This window comes from Aotus nancymaae, unplaced genomic scaffold (genome assembly GCF_030222135.1).
Source record: "Aotus nancymaae isolate 86718 unplaced genomic scaffold, 86718_ANA_hifiasm-v0.15.2.pri h1tg000067l, whole genome shotgun sequence".
NCBI classification, from domain to species: domain Eukaryota; kingdom Metazoa; phylum Chordata; class Mammalia; order Primates; family Aotidae; genus Aotus; species Aotus nancymaae.
The window spans coordinates 7,852,755-7,862,250 of NW_026988482.1; the positions used below are offsets into that span (position 1 = coordinate 7,852,755).

Consider the following 9,496-nt stretch of genomic DNA (forward strand, 5'->3'; position numbering starts at 1 on the left):
GTCATCCTGACACTTCTTGTTTTCCTATCCTGCTGCCAGAACTGCTTTTCTAGTTGTTTTGAACAGACTGTGGCCAACTCACCAAAGAACACGACAGCAGTTGATATGAGAAGAGACTGATAGTTATCACAGCCTATTTCTTTGGCACAAAAAAAAAAACAAAAAACAAACAAAAAAGAACAGTGGCTCTCTGAGGTCACTTCCAGAAATTGTGCCTCTAAAACTAAGTGTCAGTCATCCTTGGTCATCAGCTAGTCTTTTAGTGTCCTCCTGCTGGCCTCTGGGGAATTAGGATGTTTGTGTTGGATGAGACTCCAGAGAGCAATTGGCTCAACTCCCTTGTTTTGGAGATAAGGACAGGTAGCTTTGTGGTATGGTGACAAGATCCAGAGCTGATGGCTGCAGTCGGCTCACAGGCCAGAGCTCTTTGCAGCTCAGCAAATGGCTTCTCATTCCTTCTCCATTTGTCGTGTTTCCCTCCCTTACTTACACCCACTTTTTTCAGGCTCTCACTTGAAACATACAAAATGACAAAAGGGAGGAAAAGATAAAACATGAAGAAACATATTTGGGGGCGAGTATGCACTATACACTATAGAGTATACACAGAGGGAATTTAGCAATTCTAATCTGTCCTTTTGGGGAAAGCTCCTAGATGACAGGGGCTTTGCCATCTCATTTGCAGACGGGTGCATTCTGCATATCCCCAGGTTCATTTGAATGCTCACTAGATACTCCTAGTCATACTGTTTCCTTTATCGTTGTCCTCTCAAAGATTAAATAAAATCTCAGGGGTTACTCAGAGTTAAGTAAAACTTGATAAAACTCCATTTCAACTATTATAATGTAGGGATATTTTTAATATGTCCTTTCTTTACACAAAAAATCTAAACTTAGGGTTGAGAAGTAACTAATACAGCAGTCTTTGGATCTTATCCCAAGGACTTCACGTGGCTTATGGCTCCACTATTTTCAAATAACGCTGCTTTCACTGGTTGTTCTTGATGGATACTCTGTCTGCTCAACTGGACCTTCAGAGGACCCTGTCCTTTCTACCTTTAAAATTTTTCAGGGGCTTCTACATACACTAGATGCACAGATCTCCAGCCAATGTGTTGAATGCATGTATTAGAAATAAAAACAATGACTTTGGGAGCAGAAGTAACCTGGAATGAGTCCTGGCTCCTCCATTCACTAACTGGTGAATTCAGCAAATCTTAAATTTCTCTCAGTTTCCTTATTTATAAAATACAGACGAACTACCTCTCACAGGGTTGTGAAGAGAAAATGAAATAATGTAGGCACACAATAAATGGTAGCAATTATTGCTGTGCCTGTCGAACTAATGCAAAACATAAGCAAAGGAACCACCACATGGCAGTATGATTTTCTAACCTTTTAATGCAATCTCATTTTGTTTGGCACAAAGATCTAGATTGGTAATCTGACAGATGTGTTGCTTTGTGTAACTGCCCAATGTGGCGAGCACTATAGTGCTGGTCCCTAGAAGCATTTAAGGAGAGGCGTTATAGTCAGCAGTGGGATGCATGCCAACTGTTTTATTGATGATGCCTATTTGGACCACAAGGCCAGCCAGCATTTGGGCCCCAGGAAGAATATGGCCCCATTCATGTCATTACTCCACAACGCGGCGGAAAGACTGGAGAGCTGGGGAAGCTGCTCCCCAATCGATGGGCTTCCGGTACTCCTTCTTGTCCAGGAGGTACTGCCTGCCACGGTAGTTGGGTAGCTCATAGAAAATCCAGACACCATCCAACACCTTACAGGAGTGGATCTCTCGCATGTGAAATTGCTCCATGATGGAAGGGCAATCCTCAGTGGTTTCATACATCTGACCATTAAAATCCCCTTTCTCAAAGATCTGAATCTTATACTGGCCTCCACTAGGCTGAAAAGACACAGGAGAAAATGAACAGAAACCATGATGGAAATCACCAGTAGGTCAAGAACTTAGAGAACAGTATTGCTCAGAATGTATCACCTTGAAAGCTAGATGATCTGAACTGCCATCCCACTGTGTACTGACTGAAATAGCTAACTTTCCATGAGAAAAAATTAATTCTTCAAAACACTCAAGAGGCAGAGAGAGGCCGGGCGTGGTGGCTTTGGCCTGTAATCCCAGCACTTTGGGAGGCCAAGGCGGGTGGATCACTAGTTGGGAGTTCGAGACCAGCCTGCATGGTGAAACCCCATCTCTACTAAAAATACAAAAATTAGCCAGGCATAGTGGCAGGCGCCTATAATCCCAGCTATTTGGGAAGTTGAGTCAGGGGTATTGCTTGAACCTGGGAGGCAGAGGTTGCAGTAAGCTGAGATCACGCCACTGCACTCCAGCCTGGACAACAGAGCGACATTTCATCTCAAAAAAAGAAAAGGAAAAAAAAAGAGGCAGAGAGAGCACCCTGGAAATTAGTGTAGTCGTTCTTGTAATGAACTAATCTAAGAGTTACTCAAGCTTCAGCAGCCAACAAGCAGCCACTCATTAAGAGGTAGAAAAAACTCGAGAAAATTTTCACCTAAAAGCAAAAGCAAAAGTGAACAGAGGGTGTGGGAAAGAGAGGGAGTGCACGAATCCCCAGACTCACCAGATGAACAGCTCTGCAGGAGCTGAGGCGGTCGTTCAGGCCCATCCAACGCTGGTATTCAGGGTACTCTCCCTGGGGTAAGATGTACATGTACCCAGCAAAGTTGGGCCTTTCATAAACAGCCCAGGTGCCTCCTTCCACTTTAATGGAGTTGCAGCGACTTAGGTATGTGTGGAAATCTGCACAGTCGCAATCACAGTCATAGCGACGGCCTTGAAAATTTTTGTCTTCATAGAAAGTAATCTGAAGTAGAGGGCAAACAGAGGAAGAGCTGAGAAGCTGGGTGGCTTTATTCACAGGTGAAAATTAAGAACATAATGCCTACTTTAGAAATTCCTTTCTCCTCAATTTTGAGGAAAAATATGTAGCTGCATGTTACCTTACAACATTGCTTTCTGACAGAAACTTCAGTTGTCAATGATAGAAATGAATACTTCCTGAAGGCTGAACATGAAGCAAAACAGAAGCGTGCTCTAATGGAAGCCAGCAGTCTCAGACTCAAGTTCATTTTCTCTTCCTTTATGTTCCCACAGCTCTCTGTACTTACCACATTATATTATAAGTTATCCATTTGTATGTCTGTCCCTCCCACCAGAATCCTAGTATACTTTTTCCAAGGGCAAATACCAAGCCTTATTTGAGCTATCAATCCTCTGTGCCCATTACTTGACAAGACTTCAATAATTGTTTCATGAAGATGAATGACTTCTAGGTGATATGAAGATATATAGGGAAAAATAAAGCATAAACCTTAGCTTTAGAGAGTTTATTTTAGATGGACTTAGAGCTTTCATATATGAAAATATATCATATTATGTTCTTTATTATTAGTTTATTGCCAACAGAGTAGTTGCAAAGTAACAAAATGATAAGGCAAGAATGCGCTTTGCCTCAAACTCTTAACAAGTTTCTACCACAATGCCTAGGGTAAGTCTCGGATAGCACTGAGAAATACACAGCCCTGTGAAAGCAGAAATAGTAAGTCTGGCCAGCAGAGCTACATCTCCACAATTAGCCTTACTATCTTCATCGAGCCACCTCTCTGAGTTTCAGCTTCCTGTTTGAAGACTACAGCAGCCTGGAAGTCCTGGCTTTAAAACTCTCCAGAGTTTTTCTGGTTGAAACAGGAGGCAGAGTTCCTAAGAACTCCCAAGGATTCACCAAGCAGTTCCTGAAAACCACTATGAAAACTACAAATGGACTACAGAGCTTGTCCCTTGTTATTCAATAAGTCCACAATCTTTTTTTCAAGATGGAGTTTCAGATGGATGCTAGGTTATAAGTTAAACTGAAACCACAGGTGTCATGCTGTGAACAGTTAATTACCTGGCATTATGCCGCCACCCTGTGGCTGATTTACTTTATGGACTTAAGAGGAGAAAACTACGTGAGCCATTTCAGATGAAAGCAGCAGAGCCAGGTACTGTCTTGAGAGGCTCTTTGAGCTGAGGGTTGAAGGATAAGTAGGTGGTTTCCAGAGGCAAATGAAAAGGAATAAGCATGTTCAAAAGAATAAAGAAGTGAAAGAACATGGTCCATTACAGGGATAATAAGTAGTTCATTAAGCCCAGTATATATTGAATATGTGGTGAAGTATTAGAACATAAGGCCAGAAAAACGACACAAGAACCATGCTGGAATCCCTCTGGTGATTATGTGTGAGCTGTACTTAGCAGTCTGTGCTTAGAAACAGATGGCTGCTGTGGGCCAGGCGAGAGATGATGAGGGATAATCAAAAGGCAACTGCAATGTGAATAATAGTGAGAAAACAGTAAAGAACTTTAGGGTTTGATGACTAATTAGATGGATGGAATGAGGAGAGGAAGAAACCAAGAATGACTCACAAAAAGGCATAAAACTGCATTCTCCTCTATGCTGGGTAGTTCTTTCTAGATACTAATATACCAATAATTATTTCCCTCCACCTTAATCTTTCCCTTCCCTTCACGTTTATCTCAATTCCTCTCTTTCCTGTTCCCTAAAAGTGTCCTTTATCCTTCTCATCCCTAAATCATCTACTTCATCTCCTTTTTCCCCTGCCCAAATTTATGTGCCCAAATTTCAGCAACCTTCCCATGTTAGCTCAGTACAGATTGAAATACATGGTACTTCAGCTTATGGAGGAAGAAAAAAAATCCCACTACTACTACTGTTTTCTTGCTCTGTGACCTTGGACAGGGCAATGAACTTTTCTCTACAGTTCTTCATTTGCAGATGGGTATGTTCTGAGGGTCCAAGGGGATGTTGATAAAGTACTTAGTTTAGCCGGGTGTGGTGGCTTATGCCTGTAATCCCAGCACTTTGGAAGGCTGAGGTGGGTGGATCACGAGGTTGGGAGATCGAGACCATTCTGGCTAACACAGCGAAACCCCGTCTCTACTAAAAATATAAAAAATTAGCTGAGCATGGTGGCACACACCTGTAGTCACAGCTACTCGGGAGGCTGAGGTGGGCATCGCTTGAACCCAGGAGGCAGAGGTTGCAGTGAGCCAAGATCGCGCCACTGCACTCCAGCCTGGGTGACAGAGCGACACTCCATCTCAAAATAAATAAATAAAATATATAAATACTTAGTTTAATATCTGACTCACAATTGCCAATAAGCTTTTCCTACCATTTTCACAGGTAAAGAAGTTAAGTGATGGGCCTAATGTCAGTACCTAGTTACAAGTTAACAGGCAAGCTGGTGCGCTGCAGTGCCAAACTCCTAGTGAGTAATCTGTTGTCACTGGATTTTCCTTTGCTGTCTTTCCACCTGCGCAGTTAGCTCTGTTTAACATGGCAGCATTTACTCTCTTGAACAATAAACAAGGCTGAGCCTGAGCCTGAGGTCTCTTCCTCGTGATCTGTGGAGCGATCTTTAGGAAAGTCAAATAACTTCTCTAAGAATGGATAGATTCTAAACTTAATTCATGTGTTCTATTTGCCTTTGGGTCTTGACCAAATATTCACCAGAAAGAGCCTTTGCAAAAGATATCCTATGGGAAAGGAAGTTAATAATACCATCTATTTCACTTCATAGTTTCTCACATTTACTGCCTTCTGCACATTTGCGTGACTCATTATCAATATCTGCTAAGTAAAAATATACATGATACCTGATAAGGTCACCTGATGTCCACCCTCCCAGGAGACCAGCCAACCGTCCAAATGTTGAAACAAAGCACTCATCTTGTTGCCATGGAATCATTACTGAGCTCCAAGACTAAGCTCTCTTTTCAGTGGGAGACTTTCTAAATCTCAGAGCCAGAGAATGTTGCACCTAGCCGTGCTCCATTTCTATGTGCAGAATAACCATGAAATTCATGCTATTGTCAGCTGAGAGGTTTTGACCCTTGGGCAAAACATTTTGTAGAGAAGGCTAAGAAATGTGCATAAGTTTTCCTAAAAACTATTACAAAATTCCTATCATTTTCAGGTTTATTTTTGGAAAAATGGCCTACTAATCCAATGCAGCAGAAAGAAAAATGTCTTGAGTATCCCAGGGGTAACAAAAACATACTTAATAAAATCTATTCCTTTTGACAAGCCTATAACTCCTCTGATTAAACTGCTAGCAAGATAGTGGGAAAGGAAGAAGCAATGAAAAAGAGTAGGAAATCATTTACACTCTCCTTTGACCTACCAAGCAAACGTTACTTAACTAAATGGACAACTCAGCTATAAATAAAAAAGAATACACTATTACTGCTCTGGAAATTTTTTAAAGCAGATGTTTTCATCTAAAATGGTTGCTTTCCCTCAAGACACATGGATATTCCTCCCCTAAGGACTTTAAATTCTTTTTTAGTAGGATTTGCATGGTGTATTTTCAAGTACCTCAGAGCACTAAAGACACATTTTTCTCCCTAAACCTTCTGAATGACAAGCATGATTATTAGTTCTATTTTCCAACGGAAAAAAATCAAGCACTAATAAATTATGGAATAAGTTAACAGGTACCTTCCGAGATGATGCAACAGAAGGTACACAACATTGCCTGTGTAGCTTTCTTTCCAAAGATATTTATTCTGAATCTAAACATGAGGAAACAATTAGACATCTAGATTGTAAGATTTTCTAGAAGATATTTGGTCCAAGCTTTGAAAAATGTCAATGTCTCAAGAACAACAGAAAGGGTAGGGGGACTTTTTTAGAGAGGCTAAAAAAAAAAAAAATTAAAGAGAATAAAGAGACATGACAATCAAATGTAATACATCGTTTTTGACTGGATCCTACATAGGGGAAAAGTCCACCATGAAGCACATTTCTGGGGACAGTCAGGGGAGATGGTCTTAATATTAGCTATTAGATTTATGATAAATCTTGGGGACATGATAATGATATAGTGCTTGTACAGAGAAATGCGCTTGTTTTTAGGAGATACATGCCTAAATACTTAAGGCAAAAGTATAATAAAGTCTGCTACTAATTTTCAAATGGTTTAGTAAGGAGAAAGAGATGGAGATAGGAGAGAGCACATATGGCAAAATGTCAACACTTGGAGAATGTAAGTGAAAGATATACAAATATTCAACATTTATTTCCCATTCTTTGAGGATTCAATGGGTTTTGAAAATTTTCAAATAGCTGGGGGTAAAAATCAGGCATCAGTTTTGTCTCATCAGTGGGAGACCTAAAAAGAAAATGAAGACATATTCCCTCATTCCCAAAGCCCTACCTGAGAGATTAATTTCCAATCCAGCAACTGTGAGTCAAATATTTTAGAGGCAATTTTCTGACTGTAAAGGAGCACTTTATTTGGGGAACGAGTAAAAATAATTGCTTGAATGAAGGAGATAAGTAGGACTTTATTCACCTGATTGGCCCATCCACTTTGGCCTTTCAGAACATTAATGGTTGAGGCTAAATTTCAGAAAACAAAATTGACTATTAAAAGTTTTCTGCTCCATATAATCCCTATTAGCGTGTCTTATTCCTATGGAGAATATTAGTTGCTAGAAGGCAGAAATAATATTTTACACATTATTTACCTGTACAGTATTCAACATAGCACCATACATAAAGATAAACCCTTAATAAAATGTTTGGTAATTCTGTTAAGAGTAGAAAATATGATAAGCATTTCTTAATCTTCTGTCTCAATCCCAGTGCTCTAACCACTATCATACTCACCTCTAGGCAAAGAAGCAAAAGCTTTTCTGTGTGTTCCTTTCAACGCATCATTAAGTGAAAAGTGGGTAGGCTAAAAATCAGTATGACCATTTACTTACCTTGGTTCCAGTTTTAGACATTTTTGGTGCATAGATTGGTTTTCCCAGCACTGAAAGAAATTCAGGAATGGCTACAGAGAGTTAGAGGCACAGTGACATTTATATGGGCTGGTTTCAAGTCAAACATTTGCTTAGTCATGAGAATAGGATCCAAAAATTGAGTCAGTCATTTAGAGGCTATTGATGGTTTCTAGAAAAAACAATTGGGATTATAAAATAAAGGAAAGCTTCAGTACTGCCTTTAATGCTTACCAAGCCCTGCTGCATTATAGACTTTGCTGAGTCAAGAAACCAAAACCCAGACAAAGTTTTAAAAATTAAAAACAAAAGAATCCCTTTTTGCTTTTTTTTTTTTTTAAATAGCAAGCAGCCTCTTTGAAATTCCTAATGTCCTTTTTCTTCAACAAAGCTTGTGGGAGGTAAGAGTCAGAAGACTACCTCTATTTCTGGACAGAAGTGACATGTTCTAAAAGCAACAAAACTTACATGACAACTAAATGCAATGCATGATCTTGTGTTTTGGGGGAAAAGTCACTATAAAGAACACTGCTGGGACAATCAGAAAACATTTAAATATGGACTGTAAATTAGATAATGCTATTGTACCAAAATTCAACTTCTTGAATTTGATCATTGTACCACGACTAGGTAAGAGAATGTCTGTTTCTAGGACACACATGCTATAACGTATAAAAGAAAGGTTCAAGATGCCTGCAACCTACTCTCAAATTGTTGAGCAAAAATAATACTGTTATGTAGTGGTAAAGAGAATGTAGCAAAATGTTAACACGTGATGAATCGAATCTAGATAAAGGGTACGTTAAAGTTCACTGACTTATTCTTGCAACTATTACTTAATTTTCGAAAAACACAGTTTTTTTTTAAAAAAAGAGCTCTAATCCACAAAAAGGGTGCCACCGTATGTAGAAAAGTGACTGTGGGACTCCTGAATTTGCCAAAGATTAGCTAACTAAACACAAATTGCTACCTGGTAGGTGGTCTTCTTTGCCCACAATACAGCATTGGAACCTGTCTGGAGAACATTTTTTTGGTCCCAATACACCTCTGATTTTAGAAATGAGATTGCATCTTATGTAAACTTGAAAAAAAAAAAAAACCAACAAATTAACTTTTCTCCATTTTTAACTTTAACTGATTAAGTATATTCTCAAAAGTCCAACTTCCTCATCTTTCTATTAACAAAACTATCCAACAAATATTTCAATAAATGGGATGTATTATGGTCTATTCACAAAATGCCAATTGTGCCCTGATATAAAGATTACTGAGAAAATATTAAGCCATATTCTTAGTTTTCTGAATTTTATAAACTTAAAAAAAAGTATCTATCATTTATTTCATTAACAAATAGCAATATCTAAAATACATTTCTATTACTCCAGTGTTTATTTGGTAATGCTCTGCTTCTTGAATTTCATCTTAAAATAAAAACTAAGTAAACTTCAATTAGAATTAAACATTCTGAGGGTTAATTTTTACTTTAGAAATACAGAAGACTTTTTGATAGAATTACTAATTAAATGGCCAGAGAGCATATGAACCAATGTTTATTAGTGATCTGATTCATTTCATTCATTTGATAATTTGGTAATTTCACTCACTTATCTTAAAGAAGTGTTTCCTAATCAAATGTAAACTTTACTTGATATGCTGAGG

The 9,496-nt window shown here is 38.8% G+C and overlaps 1 protein-coding gene across 1 annotated transcript; it reads right to left on the reverse strand.

The window, feature by feature from the left end:
* Window positions 1-1,383: 1,383 nt before the first annotated feature.
* On the reverse strand, window positions 1,384-9,481 carry CRYGS (crystallin gamma S). Its single transcript, XM_012470828.2, has 2 exons — window positions 2,607-9,481; window positions 1,384-1,909 (listed from the first exon to the last, which is right to left on the reverse strand). Exons 1-2 carry the CDS (start codon window positions 2,694-2,696, stop codon window positions 1,637-1,639), a joined length of 363 nt encoding a protein of 120 aa, XP_012326251.1. The 5' UTR covers window positions 2,697-9,481; the 3' UTR covers window positions 1,384-1,636.
* Between the last annotated feature and the right edge of the window lie 15 nt (window positions 9,482-9,496).

Excerpts from the sequence above, each read along its gene's own strand:
- CRYGS (XM_012470828.2), bottom strand. The coding sequence starts at position 2,696 with ATGTACATCTTACCCCAGGGAGAGTACCCTGAATACCAGCGTTGGATG. Across the intron at positions 1,910-2,606 it reads CCTGCAGAGCTGTTCATCTG|CCTAGTGGAGGCCAGTATAA; the intron begins GTGAGTCTGGGG and ends GTGTCTTTTCAG.